This window comes from Thamnophis elegans, chromosome 2 (genome assembly GCF_009769535.1).
Source record: "Thamnophis elegans isolate rThaEle1 chromosome 2, rThaEle1.pri, whole genome shotgun sequence".
Lineage (NCBI taxonomy): Eukaryota > Metazoa > Chordata > Lepidosauria > Squamata > Colubridae > Thamnophis > Thamnophis elegans.
The window spans coordinates 86048941-86074010 of NC_045542.1; the positions used below are offsets into that span (position 1 = coordinate 86048941).

General features: G+C 42.8%; 1 protein-coding gene across 1 annotated transcript; it reads right to left on the reverse strand.

Moving 5' to 3' along the window:
• Positions 1-6450: 6450 nt before the first annotated feature.
• On the reverse strand, positions 6451-22352 carry PITX1 (paired like homeodomain 1). Its single transcript, XM_032211454.1, has 3 exons — positions 22179-22352; positions 17126-17331; positions 6451-7304 (listed from the first exon to the last, which is right to left on the reverse strand). Exons 1-3 carry the CDS (start codon positions 22342-22344, stop codon positions 6771-6773), a joined length of 906 nt encoding a protein of 301 aa, XP_032067345.1. The 5' UTR covers positions 22345-22352; the 3' UTR covers positions 6451-6770.
• Between the last annotated feature and the right edge of the window lie 2718 nt (positions 22353-25070).

Below are 25070 nucleotides of genomic sequence, written 5' to 3' on the forward strand. Positions count from 1 at the left end.
ATATGATAATTTGATGTTGTAGACTTGACAGAGGTGGAATTGTAACTCTTTTCTTCTATTAACCATAGAAGATACATTCATCTGCAAGGAAATAAATTTGTTTTGTATATAGTGAGGTTCATTCTTCTGCTAAAATGTGAAGGTTTAAATATAAATATAAGTTTCTTCATATGAAGAGTTAACACTATTTTTTTTCCAAAACAAATGCAACACATAAAATCTTCCTTCCCTACATACTGTAGAAAGTGTATCAGTTGGTTATAAAAGGTTTTCGTGCATCTCTTCCACAGTCATCAAACATAATTCATATTGACTCAAATATTTTAACTCAAATATTTATACATGTCACCCTTATACCTCCAGTTATATTTGACTATAATTATTTAAACGTCCTTCATCATAAAATATACCAAAATGTAATACATAACCACGTACTGGCATTTCATTTAATATTTCTAAAATCCTCCAATAACACTGAATCCTTATGTTCTATTCTAGCTAAACATCCATAATATTTAATAACAGACTTTTCTAATCCTCCTTTCCAAATCGCTGTTGGCAATTTTCATCTAGTTTCCTTATATTATACTCATATATATGTATATAGGTTGTCATCATTATCCCTCCTTTATTTTACTATATCCTGTATCATAACACTATTTTTTTTATTAAGCCTGTCCTTTCCCCTTATTGTTGTAAATCAATGTCTCTTATTAACTGTCTCTTAATAGCTAAGTCCTCCTCCAGTTTCCGCTAGGGGGTCTCCCATCCTGGTTGCATGCTCAGAAAGATGCTACAGCACCTCAAGTTGGGAATACCTAATTTTTTCCAAATAGATCAGGTACCCACTTGTGTGTCTATAAAATTGTGCAAAGATATCCATTGAAAGCTGCCAATATTCTTTTCTTCTTGTTTCATTATAAGCAAGAGTTTTGGTAGAAGAAAACTGTCCTCCGGTGATAAAAATGATTAATTTATATTTATATTTAGTAGCAGCAGTTCCACAAAGCTTATGTTATTATTGCAGATATACTCTGCAATTTAGATAAATGTAACGTAGATGTGCACTTAGATATACTCCATGTACTTTGGGCTTCCAAATTAGCAATTCTTATAATATGTTTGTTTTTATAAAAGCCTACTGGATAAGCAGGAAATTGTTTTTGTTTTAGAGAGACAGAAGGATCCAAAACAAAAGATCACAACTTGTTCAAGAAGACTTGCTTCTATCTCTTTTTTTTTACCAGCAAAATGTTGCGATGTCTTAGATAGCAAGTAGTTAAAATCTACAAAATATATGAAGATTTCATTTTTAAAAAGTTTCTTTATGTAAAGGACAGGTAGTTAAAAAGTCAGTCCAACTTGCTAAAATTAAAGAAAATCTATTTTGTCATATATTTTATTCTCAACACAATCCTCAACAATAAACCGAAGATGAAGCCACAAGATCATTTCCCACAAGAAATATCCCGCACTATTGAATTTACTTCTATAGAAATAAAAAGTATAGGATTACATAATCATTCACTATTTGTTATCCATTCTCTCACTGCTGGATCATTTTTTATTTTAGGATTATTGATTTTCAATAATTTTGCCCTATTTGGTTTTAAGTGCTGTTATAAATTGTATGTATAAATAGCATGTATGTTACTGAATATATAAATTGCTCTGGGAATAAAAATGGACTTTAGAATGGATCTAAACCAATCTGCCATAAAGTGTTCCATTCTCTTTGGTTCCTTGCTGATTTATCAGACATTTACTGCAGTTCTGTTTTATTTTTTGCTAAAACAACTTTTCAGTGCTTCGTGGGAAAACTCAAGGATAACATATTGACTGAAATATTCAAGATTAAGTCAGTGTTCCTTAACACTCCTATCTGTGTGAATGGAGAACCCAGATAAATGTACATGTGGAAGGACGCAAAATAGAGAGAGATATACACTAAAATATGGGCAGCATTTTCTGTCTTAGCACTAGCTGTCCATCAGCACAAATATTTAGCAAAAAACCACAAGACTTCCAAGTCAGGCATTTTTGAAAGGAATTAACCATTCACTTCATCTACAATATAAATTCCAGATCACATGTTGACATGTGACTTTTTTTTTCTTGAAAATATTTTATTTTTGTAGAATAGGACAAATATTAGCCAGATATGTTTGCAATCATAGTTTGGTACAGAATTCAAGTAGTTATTTGAGACGCTAGAGACCTTCTCATTGGTCTTTTGTTTAATTGTCTCTTGCATAACATTAGCATTTCCTCTGCATACAAAAAGGTTTTTGCATGTTAAACCAAGGAGAGAGCTGTAAATGCAGGCTATTTTGTGAGCAACCTATTTAGGTCTTTAATTGAAAAATAAGAAGCATCTTTTGTGGAAGTAAAAGAATTCACTTTTTATTCTGAGTGTTGTTTAAGTCCTTCTCTTACACCTGGGTGGTCTAAAAAGGACTATAATAGTTCTTTGGCAGTCTTCCTCTTTGTAATTGATTTTGTTCAGAAAGAAAACTTTATTGTTGCTGCTTACGCTTGCTCACATTCCTCATGACTTTGTGCTTTTATTTTCTTCTGCTTAAAGGGTAAAAATGGATGCTGCTTCCAGTTCTGCTCTTTTGAATTCCCAGGTTGTTTCTGAAGACTTCCTCCTTCCTTTCTGTATTCTGTTATCTTAACACATCTGTTAACCTAACCAGAATACTTTTCTTAACTTTCTCTCTGCTTCAAGGTGGATTCTCGTTGTTCATGGAACCAAGTTATTATTATTTGCAAACATATCACTCACCGCCCTAAAATAGAATCCTACTTCAACGCCTTCCCAGAAACCTTCACCAGCCAAACGGCAGCCTTCCTCAGCAGAAGGGGAGAAAGTGCAGCATGCCAAAGGATGCCTGCAAAAACATGCTGACTCAGTTGGGTGTATCCCAAGAAACGCATTTAGAACTCCCCAGGGAGAAAAGAAGCCTGGACATGTAAGGTTTAAGAGTGGGCTAATGGGAAGCATGGAAAGGATTCTCCCTTTGTTTCTCCACCGGTCTCAAACACCCTTCAGAAATAACAATCACACCTATTTCATGGGCCTTGTGGAAAGATTGGAAAGGCAATATTGCGAAGGGTCTGCTCTAAGACAGCAACCTTGGACCAAGATCCTCTGCAAAAAAATATATTGTTTGAAACAAAATAACCCACAGATATAATCTATTCAATGCATTGCAAATGTGTTGTTTCAAAGGTTGGGCAGAGATGGAAAAGGGTAGCCAAAAAAAAAAGCAGGCATTGTTTTGGATCTCTCAGATGATTGGGGCCTTGATGGTTGACCCCTTCTCCTCTAGCTCTGACTGAATCGCTTGGCTGCCATTGGTCATCCTGGCGTTTTCTCCTCCTTTTCTTCCTTCCTCATCTTCTCACCTTATTAATAATTGGAGGATGACCAATCATGGATGTGCATGGCTGCAAGGGTTTAGTTTCTTATTTGAACTTTTAAACTATTTTCTTTTCTCTATGGCATAAGGTTGTGTACTCCCAAATAAGCATGCTCAGTATCAAGACACAGGCAACTCCCTTGAGAATAACATTCTAATTTACATTCTGATTTACATGAATTTAAAAACATGAGTATTTTCTTTCTTTCTTTCATTAGGAATTCCAGTACTTGTCAAGCACAGTTCAGTGAACATGCGGAATAAATCTTGCTATGGGTTTTTCACCTGGGAATAAATAAACTTCTCTCTCTCTCTCACACACACACACATACACACACACACACCAAGCTCAGAGAGCACCAAGGACTCTCCCCCCCTTTCCAAGTTCAACCCTGAGCTAGAATATTCCATTCTATTGGTATGAATTTTTTACCAGTAATAATACACAAATATCTGAAGGGGATTCTGAAAGTCTATTAAATAGAGGAAATTAAAATTAGTTGCATACTGATTGAACTTTTTCTGAAAATACACTTAAGAAGATCCAACAAAAAAATTAAATCATAATTGTGATTAAAATTTAAATTATGTTGTGTGATTAAATCAAGATTATGAAAGTCTTACTATCAGGTGTTCATAGGTAAAAAAACATGAAATTAGGGTTTGATAGGTGTGTGTGTGTGTGTGGTATGCTTGTTGTATAGTTGACTATACATTTTTACACAGATCCTTTTGGTTTTTACTAATCTGAATATTTTGTATTATCTTTAAACCTGGCCATCTCAGTGCTCAGCCATGTTAAAATAACTTCTGGTTAAGAAGCCCACTAATCCTTGAAAAATACTACTTCTTTCAGCTTTGAAAAAAATATTTCCTTCATCTATTTTCAGCTTTTAACCAGTTAACAATCTATGACAAGTTCTTTTTTCCAATTTCTTCTAAATTTACTCATGAGAGTTAGATGTGAAACTTTGAAAATCTACATACACAGTCAGTGGAGCTACTGCATGGTCTTCTGCTAAAAATCTGGTCAGGTGGCATAATCTGAGGCATGCCAAAATGGACCTGGAGAGCCATTTGCCCTGGAATATCTCTGCTTCATCTTTCCCTACTTTTCTTTTGGGGCTGTCAAACTATTGAGAATAGAAAGTTCATTCCAGAGACAAATGCTGGATTTCCTTCTTTGAAGCTGGATCCTCCCCATGCTGAGTTTGGAGGGAAAATGCTTGAGGAGATAAATCAGTATTCTGGCATCCAACCTCATAATTAAATCTATGGGTTTCAACTGCAAGTAGGTGTATTCACTATGAAAGTTACTTGACAGCCAGAGATGGACAACACATACAATTTTAATATAAAAATAAGAAGTGACAGTGTTTTACTTGGTGAACTATCATTTTACTTGATGAACACTATCATTTTATTTCTGTTTAACTGGTCTCACTGTAATGTTTACTGTTTGGGGTCTCTTTAGGTCTGAATGTGTTGAAAGTATCAAATTATAGCTTTAAAGTATCATTGAAAAATATTATCAAAAATGTTTTGTGTGTTTTTAAATTAGATCAATAAGGAACTTCCATCAAGTGGAAGATATAAAATATATATCCTTTATTCATGTCCATGTTCATACTTATACCTGCTATCCTTTATATGTTTGACAAACTAACAAAATAAAATAAATAAATATGCTGGGAACCCAAGTGTCTTCAACCATCATGAATATATAGGCTGTGGATGATAGGAATTATAATCTGAACACATCTGTGGAGTCCTAAATTGAGGAAGGGTGATCTAGACAGTAATGTAAATATAAAGGAAGACGAAGAGGTTCAAGAAGTTTTTTTTATTCCCATGCTCTTAATTTTCAAAAAAATCACGAAAACATAACTTATAAAACAATATATATACTGCATCCTCCACAACAGCATTATTGAAACATCCAGCGTAACGGTTACCACAGGTGGGGATACACTGGGAAAGAAGTACCTTGTGCATTTTATATTATGTTTCTTTGTCATCTACAGGTAATAAGTATCAACAGGAAGAAGCAACAAGAATGTCTGCGAGAAAACTTCATATGTGTTTTGTATGCGTATTAATATTTAAAGATCATATCTATCATTTTCATATTTTTTAAAAAAATTCCAACAAAAAAAATCCTTTTAAGTATTATCTACACTTAACACATAACATCTTTTTAAAGATTTCTTGTTTGGGTTCCTTACTTGTATTGATTCATCTAAATCCAAAGCTGGAGAGCAAAGTAATTTAATCCCCCACCCCAAATTTATTTTACCCATCCACGAGGTCACTTCCTCTCCTTTATTTGAGATGCAGTATTTTCCAACGCTCCTTTTCTGTCTTTTTTTCTTTCTTTCTTAATAATTTCCCCTATGATTCTCTACGAGAATCCCCTTTTTTAAATTTTTTAAATAAAAAAAACCCCTTTAAATAAGGACGGACGATAATTTGATTATCAGGATAAGACTCTGAAAGGAAAGAAGGGGGGAGGGTCCCCTATAAAAGGTCCTTTTTTGTGTGAAGAGAGACTAGAGGGATTCCGTACTGCAGGCTCGGTAGAGAATGAAGAGGTAGGAAAAGGAACCTTTTCAGCCGCGAACTGCTGCGGACGGTAGGATCCCCCCCCCCCGAAAGACGCTTCCAGCTTGAGAAACAAAATCCCGTCGAGAGTCAAACGCACTGGAGAACCGCCGCCTATTCAACGGCGAAGCGCAAAGGGAAAAGCGAAGATAAATAGAGCGCCTCGGAGAAGCGGGTTCGCCCCGCGGCTGCGGCGTTGGCTCGGAGGGATCCGTCCTTCCGCTTTGCACCGGCGACCCCTCCCACTCCCGTCGAACGATCCCCGGCACGCCCAGCCCGAAAGGGGCGAACCCGGAGCCACGCCTCCTTTCCTCCCCGAAGGGAACCCCCACCCACCCGAAGGGCGCTCGGAGCTCCTCAGCAACGTCACTGTTCCGTCCCTCTCCCCCCTCCTTCCCCCATACACGCGCGCGCGCGCACACACACACACACACCTCTCCATCGTTACCGCATCTTCTGGTCGTATAAAGTGGACGATTGTTAGGAAGGAAAGTCCTGTGCAAGTTCAAGTAAACACGCATACAAAACCCGCATCATCCAGAGGAGAAAATTAAAAAAAAAACATTGCAACTCATCCCTGTGTTTTAGGTCCGATCGGGCCCGTCTCTCTCTCTCTTTCTCCCTCCGCCCCAGCCACGGCTCCTCCGTCCGTCCGTCTGCCCGCTCTTCCCCATTCCTCCTCCGGCGCGTTTCCCTGCCCCTGAGCGCAGCCGCGGTCCCTTGTCAGGAGGCGGACGAGGCTGGTCAGCTGTTGTACTGGCAGGCGTTGAGAGTGGAGCCGGGGCTCTGCAGGCTTCCGTAGCCGAAGTTCGAGTGCTGCTTGGACTTCAGCCTCAGGCTGGCCAAGCTGGAGTTGCAAGTGTCCCTGTAGACGCTGTAAGGGGAGCCCGGCGGGCCGTAGGGACAGGCGGGGGTCGACATGGCCGTGTTGAGGGACGAGCCGCTCAGGTTGTTGAGGCCGGAGTTGGCCACGCCGGGCACGGCCGAAGGCCCCATGGAGGAAGGCATGCTCATGGAGGGCAGCGTGCTGGGCGCCGAGAACATGGACTGGGCCGACGACAGCGGGCTCATGGAGTTGAAGAACGTGAAGCTCTTGGAGGAGAGCGGCGCCGGCGCCAGGCTCTTGGCGTGCCAGTAGTTGGACGGGTAGCCCGGGTAGACGTCCTCGTAAGGCTGCATCAGGCCGCTGAACTGCGGCACGTAGCCGTTCTTGCAAAGGTCCATCTGCTGGTTGCGTTCCCGCTTCCGCCACTTCGCGCGACGGTTCTTGAACCAGACCTGAGGGGGAAGGGGGCGAGAAAAGACACACAAAAAAATGGGGCCCGGAGGCTTAGAAACTGCAGACATGACGCTCGCGACGCAGACATTAATGGTGTGTGTGTGGAGGAGGGGGGGGTGTCCCTGCCTAAAATGAGCACCTGTCTGCCTAAGGTAAAGAGGAGAGGGGGGAGAGCCCGCCCACGGTCCACCCTGAAGTCCCTCCAGGTGAAACCTGGCAAGCTTAGTGTGAGTATTTCTCCAAGGTGGTCCCTGCTCTGCCCCATCATCCTGAGAAGTGTCTGTCTATTAGAACACAACCTGAGGACATCTAAGGTAGGAAGTCTTACTGGGACAGACACCTTGTCATTTCAGCTCTGAAAAAGCCATTATACAATCTGGAGGACCTAAGGAAGCTAAGCAAGGCTGGACCTGGTTAGTTCTTGGAAATGACACTTCCCCCCCCCCCCCCAAGGACATCTAAAGAGGTGGGCTAGACTGGGAAGTTGGAAAAACCTCCTAGATTCAGAAGGCAAAGGCACATAATTTCAGTGCAGTAATATTGGTAAGGAAACTATCTGATTCACCAGTGGAGTGATGTTGAGGGAGATTTTACCTTTCCTATAGGACGCAAGAGAAAAATGCTGGGAAATCATCCGCTATGGTTATTGGACAATTTTGTATGTGGTTGTTTTTGTACCCACCTGCCCTAAGTTGCAGTGTTGAAATGAATAAAGCTTTGAGTGACCAGGGCTGCATTTTCATGGGTGCAGGGAGATCTGGAAGATCCCTTCAAGCTCAGACACATAGAGCAAAGTCACGAAATGGGAATTTGTGTGTTCAAATGGCACGCTTTCATGACACAGTGAAGGGTTCCAAGAAAAACAAGGTTCCTGCGGCAAGAAACTGAGAGCAATCCCTCAATTAATGATCTGATTAAAGATTCCAACCAGAACTGGGGGGCCCATCATGGCATTTGGGCTCCAAAGGGCCCACACAGCCGATAGCACAGTCACCCTTCCTCTTTAGTTTTAATTATTGTTACTTTAATCTAATTAAGAAAAAGAAGAAGAGGATAGCTAGTTTCAAGATGGTTAGAGTCTGTTACAGTAGCAAAGAATATACACTAGGAAGAGCCGAAGGACCAGGTCAGGGATAGATCACTGGAGAAAATCTATCTGTGGTCACTAAAAATCAACCATCACATTGACAGCTGACATTTTGCAAAGTAAATTGTCCATCTCCAGTATGCCTTAATTTCTAAGAATGCTTCTCCTATCTGTATACAAAATAAAAATGGTCAGCAGCTGCAGCCCATTTGGAAATGCTGCTCAAGAAAAAGACAATCTTTTGAAGGAGGCTTTGGGGAAGAGTAAACAAAGACAGTATTCTTTGCCCCCAGTTCTCAAGATTCCATGGCTGCCCACTAGCCCAGGGGCTAGCGATTCCAGATCTACGATCTACATGATTCAGAACTGTCTCAGTTGGCTAGTTAAAGAATCCACTGCTGGATCTTTTCTCAAAATTGAATATGGTACAATAATTTGGAAGGGAAGGGAACCTAATGGAAAAGTTGTTCAGCATTATTTTTCTTTCTGAAAGAAAAGGTGCCAAACTAAATTGCATATCTGTTGAATAGCCATTCTTTCTCTTTTTACCATACACAAAGTTGGTTCTGCTAATGTAAGGCAATGTAGCTAATCTAAGGCCATTCTGGGCATCTTTGTTCTCATGTAAGTTAAGATCTAGGACTGAAAATACATTCTGGAGTTCAGCCTCTTGAGATTTAAATTAGGTTTGGTGTGTAAAGTTTACCTGAAAACATCTACTGATATGCTAGATTACCTTAAAAAAATATCCATAGAGATGGGGATTTAAAGGATAGGTGGACTGGTGTAAACATAAGGGATAAGTTTGTTGCATTGATTTTGTATTCTGTTGCACCATTCTTTCCCTGGGTCTAGATTTCTATTGTCTCTTCAGCCAACTCACCCCTCTGATGCTTTCTCCTAAAAGGTCCTGTAGCAACAAGGAATTGTTGCTCAACACCTCTGATCAGTTTATTTATTACTGGATATCTTAAAGTCCAGATTTTACTCTTTCTGGAGGAGATATTTATTTATTTATCTAGCAATAGCAGTTAGACTTATATACCGCTTCATAGGGCTTTCAGCCCTCTCTAAGCGGTTTACAGAGTCAGCATATGGCCCCCAACAACAATCCGGGTCCTCATTTTACCCCCCTCGGAAGGATGGAAGGCTGAGTCAACCTTGAGCCAGTGAGATTTGAACAGCCAAACTGCAGAACTGCAGTCAGCTGAAGTAGCCTGCAGTGCTGCACTCTAACCACTGTACCACCTCGGCTTATCTATTTATTTATCTTTTTATTTCCTGCCTTTATTATTTTTATGATAAACTCAAGGTGGCAAACATATCCAAAATATCCTCCTTTTATTTTCCCCACAACAACAACCCTGTGACATGAATTGGGCTGAGAGAGCTATAAGCAAAACTCTGATTGCAATCAGATCAACTTATTCATTACTCAATACATTAAACAGGCATATTAATTAATATTTCAGTCTGCTTTTGGGGAGTCAATAGGAAAAAGATACCAATCTTCCTATTTCTTTTCAGCCTCATACTATGCAACATTCTGGAACTTCTTTATTGTAAGCTATGAGAAATCTGCACTTTTGCACTAGTAAGAAAGACTGCAAATCATTCTAATTGCCTATTTGGGGTATTTGTTGCCATCACAGCTTATACATGCCTGGTCCTGTGTGATTGAAAACAAAGGGATATATTTTAATATTGATATTAATAAGAATTAACACTTTTAAGAGGATAGTTTTTAAAGTGGGGATAAACTGTTCCAGTCTTGAAAAACAACTTGCCACCATGAAAAGCAACTTGCCATGAAAGAAATTCTCACCTTAAAGAAAACCCCTGTTTTTAACAGGCTGTCCTGGAAAAAGACATCTTAGCAATGTTTTCAATAGTTGCCCTTTTATCTCCAAAGCAGATAAAGATTGTCCCAGATAGCATTTAGTTAGATGAATAGCTGGCATTTCTCTCTGAGATGGCCTTTTCATTTTGCGATTGGGGCCTTGAGAAATCCCTGCTTACAGATTGCTGCCTTGACTTGGCATCTCCTTTGTTTCGTGTTCAAGACCTCTGGATTTCATTTACTTGTTTCCCTCCCATTAACCACTTTCTGGCCAAACCTCTTGCTCAAATTGCTGTTCTCAGACTGATCCTGGTGGCTTTATCCAACTTTAAAAAAACAAACAAAAATTCCTTATTTCTGGAAATTAGAAATGGATGGGACAAGTATCCCAAAGGTAAGCACAGAGGCAAAGTGGCATCTTCTTTTACACTAAATGTTTTCAATGTTTACAGTTCTGCTGCTAGAAAAAGGGAATCAGTTTAGATGCCCTGGGGTGGGGGAGGTCTAAGACAGGAGAGAAGCTGATGCAATCTTTGGGAAAATAATCTTTTAGGAAAGGCTTTTAATTTGTTTTCATGAAAAATCCAGGGATTCAAACACCCCCCCCAAGAGTATCTCATTCATAACTTGAGGCAGGACACAGTTGCAATCTCAGTAGTTCCACCTCTTCTAAGAGCAGTAGGCCTTAGCTACGAGATTCCTGGAAGACGTGGCCAGTGGAACTGCCTGCATTATTGGTAGGTTAGGATTTTGATAGGAGTTGGCTACCAACTAAGGCAAGCAGGTGCAAAAAACCAGCCAAACTGGGAATCTAACTACTTTTTTCCCCCTAAAGGCACTTTCAAAAACAAAGCAGTGGCCCTGTAATTCTGCAACTCCCCCCTTCCTCTATTGAATCATGTCCAGTTCTCAGAAACTCCCTGGACAAGTCCCCGCAGTTTCCTTGGCAAAGTTTTTGAGAGGTAGTTTGTCCTTCCTAGGGCTGAGAGGAAGTGACTGGCGCAAAGTGACTCAGTGGGCTTTCTGTCTAAGGCAGGACTAGAATTCATGGCCATCCAGTCTCTAGTCTGATGCCTTAAACACAACACCAAATCGGCTCTCAAAAACAAAGCAAGGGCTATTTAATTGGCTATGTAATTCCGAAACCCAACTAAGGTTAGTCTACGCTCACAGGATTCTGGATACCTATTCTGTCTCCTGTTTTAGAAAGTTCCTTGCAGGTCAAACATGCTTGCTAGTTTGGGGAAAGGTTTAACCAAATGAAAGCAAAAAATGCAAGTTTCAACAAGAAAGATCAAGAGGAGGAGTTGGGGAGGAAGAATTAGCTGAAACTGCTAGGCCTAGAAGAAAAAAATGTGGAAAAAGCCAAAAAGCAGCTTGAAATGCACTTCTCATAAAGTATTTCCAGACATTAGGGATTTTCCAAAACTGAGGCTAAACATTTTAATGCTGCCTCTAGATATTTTCAAACAAAGTCTTCTTAGCATATTTGGCTGAATCAAAGTTTCAGAAAAATACAACTACAGAAGAGTTTGAGCTAAGATTTGGAAGGAAATGGAGTAATTCACTGATTTTCCCCTACTTTATAAACAATGGGGGAGGGGCTGAAGGAGGGAATGTAGACTATTGGATTGAACCTCTTGGTGAAGGAATCTAAATTAAAGCATCTCAACCAGATGGCTGCCTACCCTTCTGCTTGAAGATATCTAACATCCTACTTTAATTTGGAAGCAATCCTTCCCTACTGAAGCCAAGCCCGGCCTCCACATTAAATGCTTAGGGTCAATAACTTTGTATGAAGTGCTCCTTCCTTACAGGGCAAACTCATTAGGCATCATGGTACATCAGAGAAAAAACAAAATATACACAGCAGGATTTTAACTCTCTAGCAATTAATTAGATCATATGCTGAATAATTTGGGGATGGACAGAATGGGCCAAATGGCATCAGTTGCACTTTATTATACAAACTTTGGCTGAATTCTGCCAAAATTAACAAAAAAAATTGAATTGCTGCAATTTTCGGGGAAGTGTATCTCTAGGGATGTACACCAAATGGGAATTTCTTACTGATGTTGAGAGCAAATGTGATTAGAAGTGTATTTTTTATTTCTTTGACTTTCAATGTACGTAAAATTTATTTCAGCATACTAAGTCATCCCACCCACCCACCCACCCCGTCTTTTATCACAAAAGCACTTTTCCAGGCAATTTTCAAAATGTTTAATTAAGGGGCAGCCCTAAGGCTATGTTAAAAGAGGAATTAATTTAGGCTTTGAAAGGATCTGATAGTTTACTATTTTTCCTTTAAGGCAGCATAACTAATCAGCTGAAATATAAAGCTAAACTTAGCATTTCAGATTTCTCTGCTGACTTCAAGGTACAGAAACAGTGCAGAAAAGAAAATACATAGAATAGAGGTATGGAAGAACTGCTTTGATACGACTTCTGTCCTCAAAGTTTCAGGAAAGTGCTGGGCAAATCCTGAGATCCCACTAATTTCCTCCCAGTAAGCAGCTGCAAGATTGAAAGCCAAGGCTGTCTTTTTCAGGAGGAGAAAAAAACTTTATGGAACTTGGTGGATCTTGAAAGACACAGGAAGAAGCTAAGGTTCTACTTTGCAGACGATAATAATGAGGAACCTCTTGATTTCCCTGCAGCCTGATGCCTTAAGCCACTTAAGTCTCTGTTTTCCTGCTAGCATTTGGGGGTGGGTGGGTTGAAAAGGCCTTCTTGGCAAAGCTAAGTTTCAGTAGATCCCATTTGGGGGTGAAATGTGAGGCTCATATATCGATTTTAAATAGATGTCAACGACAATCTTAGTGGACATGATAAAGCTCTGATTTCCCTTCAAATCTAATAAGATCTATGGTATATATAAAAAAGCTAACACTAGGCTGATCTTGGATAACACTTCAGTAGATCTTTTTTCCTGTGGGGCCCAATAAATTATTGGGAATCCTCAATAACTTTTTATCTCTGGAATATTGTCATACCTTTAGGGTAATCTCCATTTTAGAACCTATTAAATCAAGAACAACTGCATTCAGCAACTCAATAGGAATTAAATACACCCACACCTTCAGGAGTGTAGGATTCATTCACGCTCCTGAAAGCATAAAGCAAACTATGAAGTTGAGGGAAGGAGACCCAAAACCAATAAACCAAGAATCCAGCATGCAAAACAAGCAAAGAGAATGACTAATAAAATGTCAATCCTGTTTGTCTTGCAGGTTATTTCTGACACTGGATCCCTTGAAACAAACTCAAGCAATTCCTGCCATTGAAGGCAGGAAATCCCTGACAATCAGCTCAAGCAGCCATATCTATCTGGAAACCCTTAACTGATTTTGGAATCTCAAACAATCCCATCCTCTGATGAATTTAAACTTTCCCTTGTCTGTTATTTGGAGGGTCTATTGATTTTAACAAAATCTATTACCCAGCAATTGTTCAAATACATTACATTGCATTGCAGCGATGTATTGTTGTATAAACTCAGCTTGGCATGAATTGAGGGGGGACAAAAATTCATATATAATAACTGGCTGTTAGTATTAAAATGTTCAGTGTATCATTGTTAAGAAGTAGCTAAATATCATTCCAAATACCTGTCTCTCCTTCCCCTCCCCTAATATTATTTAATTAATCTTTCTTGGTTATTTTTAAACAGTTGGTCCAGTTCTTACACTTGTACAGATAGATAAATTAATACAGCTCTCTGAAAGTAACGTACTAAAACCTTCCGATTCACTATGATTTACTTCCATTATTGGGCACAATTCTGCCCAAATTATCGGGTTTATATCCATCTCAGACACAGTAAATTGTGGTTTGTTTTATCATGGTTTATTGTATTATTCACAGTTGCATGCACGTCAATACACAAATCCGAATGATTAGATGTGAACAAAACATTCAATTTCAAAGAAATAGAGTTTAATGGAGCATGTTGCAGAAACCTGCTTATACATGTATGACCAGCTTTTCTGTGATTGTAATAGAATTTGTCTGTTCCTGCCTTTACAATGTATGCTGTTAAAGGCGCACTGATTGCTACTCTGTAGAGTAAAATTTTCATTAAACATGGGATTGCTATTCAGTGTCACCATGAATAAGATTGCAACTTAACCTGCTAACTGATTTTTTTTTTTCATTCCAGAACTAGATACAATTCTTTTGAAATTAAGCCCTACTGACCTCAGAGGACATCTGCTAAAGTGCTTAGAAGTGGCTGGGTAACTGCCCTGTGTGTGTGTGTGTGTGTGCGCGCACACGCGTGTGTGTGTGTGTCTGTGTGTGTGTGTGAGAGAGAGAGGTGAGTGGGGGAAGGGGGAGGGACTGACTCTGCCTGTCAAATCAACCCCAATACTTGCATTTGTTTTACAGCTACACAATTGGCCTTGTCCAGGGGTTCAAAGCTTTTAAAGCCTTGCTATTATAGCTCCATTGATAGGTCAACCCTTCAGTCATGATGGGAATTTTGGTTTTTTTTCTAGTTCTTTCTGACCGTTTTCATGTTACCTGGCCCATTTACCTCCGGCTCAGACATAGCTGTTTATTTAACCTTTTCCTATTCACACTTCTCCCTTAATTTCCCATTTATGGTTAGAACCAATAGAAAGCTATCAAAGGCTATAGAAATCAGGGGAGAAACACATTTGCTTTCCCAAAGCTTCATTGTCAGTTTCCAGAAGTAAGAAATGGGACCAAAACAGTTTCCTCCTTCATCCGGCTTTGGGGGGGTGGAAATCTGGGGATTTTACACATTTTCCCCTTCCTGTAAAGCACCAAAGAATTGAGCAAAAGAATTGAGGCCTTTGAACTATGGTGCTGGAGAAGACTCCTGTGAGTCCCTTGGACTGCAAGACGATCAAACCCAGTCAGTCCTAGAGAAGGTCAACTCTAACTGCTCTTTAGAAGGCCAGATCCTGAAGATGAAACTCAAATACTTTGGCAACCTAATGAGAAGGAAGGACTCACTGGAGAAGAGCCTCATGCTGGGAATGATTGAGGGCAAAAGAAGAAGGGGATGACAGAGAATGAGGTGGCTGGATGGAGTCACTAAAGCAGCAGGAGTGAGCTTGAATGGACTCCAGAGAATGGTAGAGGACAGGAAGGCCTGGAGGAACATCATCCATATGTTCATGATGGGTCGATGGGTCGGACTCGACTTCACAACTAGCAACAGCCTTCCTGTGAAAAAGAGCGCACTCACAAAGCCCATCCACCCAGAAGGCTTGTATCCTCTTTCCTTCCACCCCAAGATGAACTAGAATGGCTGTTGTTATGAAATGGCTGCATTTATAATCAGCCCAGAGGAAACAGTAAATCTTGGGCGACTTTTGTCTATTTGGGGAAAATCCTGCTTTTCCCAGGCCACCAAATAAATAAATGAATAAATAAGCAAAAAGGCTTGTGTGACTCTGTTAGTGTTTTCTTAGCAAGGCGTTCCCTTCAAGATAGAGGGAAGGCGGGAGAGATTGCATTTCAAGCCATTTGAAAAAAACCGCATCTTTTCCTATCAGGAATTGCGATTAAGATTGCCGTTCAAGATCCGTTTATCCCCAGGCTTTTGAAAACTGCTGGAGGCGGAGGAGCTTAGAGGCATTCTCCCGAGAAAAAATTAAGCCCGATTTGGATGCGCCGCTCAGTTCTGCCGAAGGTCCGCTTTGAAGAGACAGCGGCACTTAGGACTGACCCCTCCACGGAATTGCGCAGGCGAGATTTAGGAGCACGTGTTGAGCGTCCCTTCCTTTGACGGATCTTTTTAATGAGCGTCCAAAGGGTTGGACCCAACAAATAATAAAGCCTCCAACAACTAATCAAGAAATAATCCTATTTAAGAAAGGACACCCAGCGAAATCAAGGAGATTTAGCTTGTGTGGACAGACAGTTCGGTTTACTGATTTCAGCGGCTCCCCTCTAAACAGAGATTAAACCTGGATTTAATTCGGTTTGTGTGTTTGTGTGTGTGTGTGTGTTTAAAGTAGCTCCCAGCTTTGCAGCCTTTTCTGTATACGTTTATGTACTGGAAAACAACGGGGAGGCATCGGTAGTCCTTGAGCTTAATTCAAAGAAAGTGGCTTCAGACAGAGTCACACTTGAGAGACCCTGGTTGTTAAGCAAACCTCCACGATATGAGATTCTTCCAATAAAATACAGGGAGACGCCCGAATTTAGGCAGCAATTCAATACGCTCTTGCTTGCGCCCTAATGGAGGCCTGATAATATACATGTTGCCAAGCGGGGTGTGTGCGTCTGTCTGTGTGTTACCCCTTACTTTTGCTCACATACTTGTTGGTTTTATTTCCTTCTGTGGGCTTTTCCAGAACTGAGAACTTGCTTTGCAAAGCGGTGTCTGCAAAGCGAGGGAGAAGTTGCGTGGCCTACACGCTTTCCCCGATCAGGCCTCCATCAGGCCTGGGGTCCCTCCGGCCCCCTTCAAACACGGCCCAGTGGCTCTTAGCCCCGCTGCTGCAAAGGACAGGGCTGCAAAGACGGCTCGCCTTCTACTCGCGTGCAAAGATCGAGTCCGCGGATTGCCTCCGCGCCAAGATCCCTCCCGCGCGGGGCTATTCGCCCTTCACACGTTCCGCACCTTCTACGGACGGAGGGAAACGGCTGCAATTAAGCTTCGGAGCTCTTTGGCTCCCACCAAATTTCCCCCCTGGCTTTCCTGGTTCCGAGACCCAGCTTACTGAGGGGTTGCCCAGTGGAACGGGATGGGCACGGCTCCCAGGCAAGGCCCGCTCAACCCGGGAAAGGCTGCTGAGGACTGCGAGGGAATGATAAGCTCTAAGGAGGGACCTTTGCGTGGTCTGCAGACAGCGGGCAAGAGGGAGGGGGAGAGGAAGGAAAGCTTTGGAGAGGCGACCGCGGAGGTGGCTCACCCTGACTCTGGGCTCCGTGAGGTTGGTCCACACCGCGATCTCCTCCCTCATGCTCATGTCCGGGTAGCGGTTTCTCTGGAAAGTGGCCTCCAGTTCCTGCAGTTGCTGGCTGGTAAAATGAGTCCTTTGGCGTCTCTGCTTCTTCTTCTTTGCCGGGTCGTCCGCGCTCCCTTCCTCGCTTTTCTGCGCGCCGCTTGGCTCCTTTTCTACAAAGAGAAAAGGAAAAAGGGCCGAGGAGATCGAGACCACAATAAGGATCGGTTGGGGTGCGATTAATAGGAGTATTGCAAAGAAAAATCAAAGGACTCCCGCCAGGCCTTTTAACCCAAGACAGCGCGAGCAACCGTCCCCCCCCCCCTGCAAACAAGCTGATTAATACGAAAGTCTGTAACCCGAATCTCCCGTAAATTACACACCGCTCGCTCCTCTGTTTCAAAAAGTTTGGAGAACCGAAGGGTTTGTCACTACAAACTTCAAAAACAAGGGTCAGAAATGACCTGTGCTGTTCTGCATAGAAGACTCAGAAAGCTAGAAAACAAGCTATGGAATACAGGAGAGAAAAAAAAACTTTTTAAAAATTATGCTTTTATGTGTAATAGAAAAATCGAGATGAAAATGAAAAATTTCATTTACAAATCTACATTTGTTCTCTCAAAAAGCAAAGAAGTTCGCTGCTCATTTTGATTATCTTGGGGCATTTTTCTTTTATGCTGAGGACTTAAATTTACAAAAGATACGATGTACACTTCTTCCACTACTACTCTATAACTACTTAGACAACAACTCCACCCCCACCCCCCTTAAACTGAAGGAGTGGAAAGAAAAGGACAGGAGCAGTTCTATAGCTTGGGAATTTGGAATTTCTACTTTCAGGATAAGTTTTCAAGGATCCTTTTTTATATTTAATTAAAATGACATAACATTAAGAAAACATTTTTGTTTGAACTATTGAGATAAGGATAGTTTGAAAATGTGGATTTATTTCTGTTCAAAAATACAAAAATCACATTTGTACACAAAGTTCTCTAGAAAGCATAAAAGTTTGTACAAGTTGGAAGTGGCATGCCAATTGGCATTGATCCATTCAGGTACATCGGAGAGGGAAGAAATCGGGATTCACTCAAGCCCCAAGTTTTATAGGCTTCAGTGCAAGAAATGTGAGGGCGCTCCTATTTTTAAAATGCATGGCAGTTTCCAGATACAAACTAATTCACATTAGTTCCCAGCATATACCCACATTTTAAATGGACTGAAGGTTTCTCCCACTATGCTCTGGAAGGATGAGATATAGTTAAGAATATGGGTGCAATTTATTATTTGTGGAACTGAAGTGAATATTTAGAGAACATAAGGGTATTCTTCAGAGATATTCTTCTGACAGTCAGTTTGATATAGACTGGAAACCAGGAAATTGTGAGTTCTAGTCTTGTCTTGGGCAGGAAGCCAGCTAAGTGACCTTGGGTCAGTTAATCCCTCTCGGTCCTAGGAAGGAGGCTGTGGAAAACCACTTTCCAAATCTTGCCAAGAAACTGCAGGGATCTGCCCACCCAGTGATCAGGAGTCAATACAAAAAGGATAATTCTACCATTCTAAGGCCTAGATCCATGACTACTGAAGAAAGTGTAGCTGAATTCAGGGGAACCTCCACTTTGGAAAAGGCTTGGTATTCAATTGAACACCTCGGCAATTCAGCTAAATGTCCCTTTATGCTAATACTTTGATAACTAAATTATATTCAAACTGGCCAATTTATAGCCCATAATTCTAATAAGTCTAATGAACCTGGAAATGCTTCCTGTGTTGATTAAGGCAGAGTCTTCTTGGTCCAAATACTTATAATTACATTGCTTGTGCAACAGTCACTGAAGTAATTCAGGCTGCAATGTGGTGGAGAGATGGAAGCAACAGTCATTCATCTTCACATGATTCTAGATGTGCCATAAATTTCTAAATTGATATTATGTAAGTATTTCAAAAGAGTATTGGAAACTTGCAGATGTGTATCAAATTTGCAGTTTGAATACATTGTAATTGGAACTACACAGAAGATTCTGTGGAGGGATCTGCAGTTGACCTGGCTAATAATCCACGTTGATTGCTTTCTTTAATAGTCTGCTTAAAATAAAATGCATGACTCAGATTAAAGTGTGTAGTAAAGGAATTGTGGGTCTCAGTCGTGTATTTCTGGAAAGTGAGAGGGATTTTTAGAGAGTATTATCTTTTTCTTCCTCCTTCTACAGACATTTAAGAAAGTCTCCTTATTATCATATGCATCTACTATATTTATATGCTTAAACAGACCTACACCCTCCCACATTAATATTTATACATCCTTTTTATATTGAAAAGTCAATTTGCAGACAGGATCCATCCAAAAATAAGCCCTTTATGTTCCCCTGATTTCAGCGGATTACAAAAGTACTTTGCCTTTCTTACTGAAAAGAGCAAGGAGCTCAATGGCTTAATTTCGGCAAGATCAGATGCCACATAAAAATGTAGAAATTATTTATGCTTCTTGAAAGAAAGAAAAATGGACAAGGAGCACGTGCAGGCACCGGCAAGATTAAATTCACATTGATCCTTGTATAACAAGCTGCTTCTTGGTGGTGGTGGTGAACAGGACACCCACCCATCCCATAAGATATTAGCTAACTTCACGGTATGAATCGACTTGGGAGCCTGCTCTGTACACTGAAAACCTAAATGCGCGCTCTACAATCTCTCCTCATTTTAAAGGTCTGGATTTGATATTCTTCTCGGAGGACTCTGATCAGAGAGATTTGTCAGTGCCCAGGCCACTGGCAGCTTCCAAAGGACAAATAGATCAGGAAAAGTGAAGTTTTTTTTCAATGCAGTTCAGACAGGAAGGCTGTCTTGGTAGGGAAGCAGTTCACAAAACCCACAAGGCCTGGGTGCTGCCTAAGGAAACTAGTCCATTTCAAGCTAGGCCCCTTTTCCTCCCTATCCACCAGGGCCTGTCCTAGGCCTGTGTACACCTCTCACCTTTTTCCCAGCAAGGCCACAAAAGAGGGCTCAGCTTTGGACCGTTTGGTGGCCTTGGCTTTTCTTAAGGCTGCACCTGGGGAGGGGGAAGAGTGGGGGAGACTGGGGGCCCCCAAACAACTTTACATCCCTATCAGTCCTCAAGGGTGGCAGTGAGCTTTAACCTTCCTTCGCCAATGGGATCTCCCCTCACCCCTGCTCCTCCAAAAAGCTGCTGTCTCCCCCAGGCCTAGACGCTGCTCCCACCAGTTTGATGGGCTTTGCACTGTTTTCCACAGGCAAGAAGTGAAAGCTAAGCTGCGGTGGGCCTAAACAGGGAAGGAGCTGCTTGCTCGGACCCTTTTCACCATTAGGACTAAAGCCTGGCACAACCATAAGGGCCTCAACTTACACATCCAGCTGTGGTGGTCCTGCCATTTGCAAACCACTCTGGGAACAGCTGCTTTTTTGCTGGGCCGCTTCTAGCTGCTTTTTCGCTGGGCCGCTTCTACCAGCGTTCCCTCATTTATCTGTGGCCTTGTTAAGAAGCCTAAAATTTATTTCAGAGGAAATCTAAAGGCAAAAGTGTTTTTCACAGCAATTGGACTTGCCCTATTGTTGTTCTAATTCCCAGGCTCCTGTTTAATCTTTCCTGTAACTGTATCTAGGAACTGTGTCTCTTCACTCTTTCCTCTCTGGCTTGGGAAAATTGTTTCTCCAACCGATGCAACCAAATACCTAAACGTTACCAGGGGCTGGTCCCAGGGTAGCACAAGCCTAAATTCCGCAATAAATAGTAGGATGGACTTGAAGGGTTGCGTCTTAAATTTATTTCATTTTGGTTGAACTCGGCCAGAATTATTCGGATATGCCATTATTTTCCCTTAAGAACAACTGTCGCATTAAAATGCAGAAATTCTCCGGAGTTCGATAATTAGATTCTACTCTTCTGCCCACTAATTTGAAAGTTAATCCCTTTCCCAAAGAAATAGCTGCTAATTTCTCCGAACGCCTCTCTAGACTCGAGGTGCCGTCACTAAAACGCGAGTGCCAAAGAGTCCACTAATAAGGCACACGGCGATCTTGGGTGTTTTAGGTTGCCGGCCACAACATAGTTGTTGGGAAAGGAGAAGTGTTAAGGATTCACCCTGAGATTACAGTCTGTCATCGAGGCGTTGCTCTTACTCAATTTTATAGGGAGTTAACTTTCCCAAGATTTGAGCCGCGGAGCACTCGGGGTAACTTTCTCAAGCAAGGAGCGCGACTGGGCGCTTGCATTTGGCGGCGGCGGGGGGGGGCATTTTGCAACCCCCTCCTTTGCCCTGAAATTCAAGAGAACTACTTCTTATTTTTCGTGTATTGCCAACGTTGGGCAGCACAACTAGCACAGCACAGCGTTACTTTGGGGTTGGCAACTGACGCTCGTTCACCGCCAAATAGGGCTGACGGAGGGAAGTTGCAGCCGGTATCCTTTTACACAACCTCGTCTCCTTAATGTGCCTCTCCTCTACAAAGACATCACGGATTAAAAGCAACGCCGGGCGGAATAAGATGTTTGCGCATTCCCTGGACAGGGCCTGGAAACGTTCCTTCCTTTCTCCTCCACCTTTTTTCTTTCTTTCTTCCCTGCCTGAGTTTTAATGGGTGTTCTCCCCCGGCCCTACAGAGAGATCCCTTTACCACGTCTACTAGGCTATCCAGACTGGAAAATAAACCCAAACCTGACGTGCCGTGAGTTGGAAAACCCGGTGCCCGAATGGAAGGGCTCTCAAAGAAACCCAGAAGCTGCTTATTTTGGGGGAAGAAAGAATAAACAGTGCCAGATAGCCTTGGAAACTTGAGCGCAAACTCCGGCACAGCCGAGAGGGCCCGATGAATCTCACCACCCCTCCCCGTTCCCATACCGAAACTAAGGGGTTCTGGGGTGCCCTGCTTCTCTTCTGAATGCGGATCCTCTCGCCTGATCGCGGCCTCGTCGGTAGGGATGGAAGAGGGCAGGCGGGGGGGGATCTTTTCTGCTTACTTCCTGTAAACCGTGCCCCCCCCCCACCGCCCCAAACTGTGGGTTTACCTGGGACTTCGGTGTCCGAAGATTCGCTGGCCGAGTTCTCGATCGGTTCTCTGCCTTCGGAAGATCTCTGCAAATGGAAGCTGGAAGCCATGTCGTGGGACGCCTGCGGGGTTCTCAGGTTGTCGGGAAGCCTTTCCAGATTCATCCCACCTTTAAAGGAATCCATAAGCAAGAAGGAGGCTGAGTCGTAGCCTTGCGCGCCTGCCCTTTTTTAGTCTGCGTGCCCTCGCCTTGCAGCGTTTTATGTTCATACAAACTAAGAAGAGAAAGAGAAACTACCAAGCTAAAGAGAATGACAGCGAGAGGCTGCCGAGGAGGGTTCCACCGAAGTCCGCTCTATTGATATTATTTTTTTAAATTTACTTTTTAAATCCACTAAGATTCGGCGTGGCTTGACTGTAGGGCAGGCACCGCCGAGTTTCCTAGCGGTCCGACTTCCCGGGAAAAAAAGAGCCACGGCGCCCCCCTTCTAGGTAGCGCGCGGGGGGGGGGGCGAGGAAACCAGGCGAGTCGCTTGGGGTGGCCGAGATTCAAGTGACCTGCCCTGGAACGAACGCCTGAAAGTTGAAGCAAGACTCCGCCCCTTCTTTCTTCCTTTCCTCCCTCCCTCCTCCCTCCCTTCTCTCCCCGCCCCCACCCGCCTAGGAAAGTTCAAAATCTTCCCGTCCTAGATCTCGTCCACTGGGCTCTCTCCTTCGCCTAAAGGAGCCTCCTGCGAGCTCTCGGTCCCTGCGAGCGAGAGTTCCCGAGGATGGGCTTCGCGCATTGGTTCAAGAGACCGCTCCCGCTCCGCGTCGGCTTCTCTTTCCCTTGCGGCTCGCTTCTCCCCCAAGCTAAAAAGCCGAGTTTCAGAACAAAGCTCTTCTCCCCAAAGCCAGTTTGATTCCCCCTCTCTCTTGGCTTCTCTCCCCCCTCCGCCCTCCAGACGGTGTAGTTCATTCCAAGGTCCGCTTCAGGCAAGGGGACTTCTGTCATTAAAATCACCCGAATGGGGGAGTTGGGGGGGGGAGGAGGAGGAGATCGCTTACTCGAGAAGGGTTTCTATGGAAATCCGTCTTACCGGAGCGATCATTCACACGTCTATTCCTCCCGGCGGATTTTAGCCAGAAAAAGCAATTTGTATCCATCTACGTCCTATATAGAGAAGCGTCCCCAGTGGTTGCTGTGGAAAGTCTCCAGGCTCAGGATGTATGTCACTTCTGGGATTGATGAGGCTTAATTGCAGCGAATTCTGTGCAAGGTCGACCTTCTAGTCCGCTGTTCAGCTAGGTGACTCAGGCAGAGTGCAATCCTAAATGCATTTACTAAAAGACCATGACCATAGGACACGTTCCCGAAGAAGCAAGCAAAAAATCAACTCTTCCAGTGACTGCACGTGTACTCAGATTTCGAATAAGTCAGCCAAGTCCTTCCACATTTAATCAGAAGGATTTTTGGTTCCGGTCAACAGGGTTGACTTCGGAGAGCCTTTTAGTAAATTTAATGCGACCGATTTTTGAGTTAGGCGTGCAATTTATAAACTACATCAGAGCTTAGAAGCAAACTGCCAGGGAGTACTGTAAGCGGGATGTATTCTGTTTGAAAAGCTACAAGGTGTGTGTGTGTGTGTGTGTGTGTGTGTGTGTGTGTGTGTGTGTGTAACTAACAATGCCTCTTGAATGCTTCTCCCAATTTTAGGAGAGGAAAAAACCTTTCAAACATTTGAACAGCCCAGAGTAGATCTCCCCTTTTGCCTTCTGCTAATTTTCTGGTGGCCCGCAAATGCTGGCTCAGGGAAATTTCCCCGTAGTTCTGAGTTTGGGGAGAGGAAATATAATATAGTACGATAGATTGAGAATAATTTGTTTTCATGGATCCCTGCCTGATGTCTTTGGACAGGGAAATCGAGACTTTTAGGCCTCAGCGCTTTAACCACATCCCTTGGCTTCTCTGAGTCCAACTGGAATATTTTCTTCAAACCAAGGTGGAACTGCGTCTATTATTTTGTTTTTTGGTTTAAAAAAAAACACAGGAGTTTTTTAGGTATCATTATAAACAACTAAGTAAGGTGCCTCCGCCGTTAATATGATTGACGGTCTTAGTGAACAGCCGCCACATCTCCTTTTGAAATCTCATCTGGGTAACAGAGGACCCTGTGCTTAAATGAGATTTTTTTCAACTCTATAAATCTGGTGACGATGCGACAAATCCGTCGAAGTAAATGGGATTTTGCCGCGTTCATAAACAACGCTCCCAAACGTGCAAATTCCAACTATGGATCCCCGCGGAATTTCCTCTAAAACCGACTAGCTGCTATTTTAGGCTGCTTTTGCCATTCACTTGCCACCCTCGCCTACCTTCCAAAGTTTCGCCACAAACTTTTGGGATATTTAGGTAGCGTCGTGCCAAAGCGAAAGCTGCCTGACCCCTCGGCCACAGGACCGACAGCTTCAGGAGGAGAGCTCAGGTCTTCGGAGCCGTTTTCCTCCTCTGTCCTGGGTAGATCAACACAGATCCTCCTCTCCGCTTTGGGTTTCGCACTACTGGTGTGTGTGTGTGGGGGGGTGAGCTGTGGGTGTGGACTCCAGCCCAAAGCGTTGGTCTCCGGCCTGACCTTCCACCCTTCTGTAAGGAAGCTGCTTGCATATTCTTCAACTTGTTCGCGGGGGCGAGAGGGGCGGCTTATCTTCTGGCCACTGCGTCCTGGTTTCGCGTTCAATTCAGCCTGGAGGGCGGGGGGAAGAAGCCCTGGGGTTTAGACCCGGCCAGGGCGCAGCACAGTAAGCCGCGTGCCTCTCAAAGCCATGCCAAGCCACCTTCCCTTTCCTTCTCTCCGTGGGGGGGAGAACGGGGTCAGGCTTGGAACGCCGCCGCTGCCTTATGACAGCACCGGCGAAGACCGACCATATAAAC

Coding starts and splice junctions, on each gene's coding strand:
- PITX1 (XM_032211454.1), bottom strand. CDS start 22,344: ATGGATTCCTTTAAAGGTGGGATGAATCTGGAAAGGCTTCCCGACAAC. Junction 17,332..22,178: donor TTCGGACACCGAAGTCCCAG/GTAAACCCACAG, acceptor TTCTCTTTGTAG/AAAAGGAGCCAAGCGGCGCG. Junction 7,305..17,125: donor TCACGGAGCCCAGAGTCAGG/GTGAGCCACCTC, acceptor CTTCCCCCTCAG/GTCTGGTTCAAGAACCGTCG.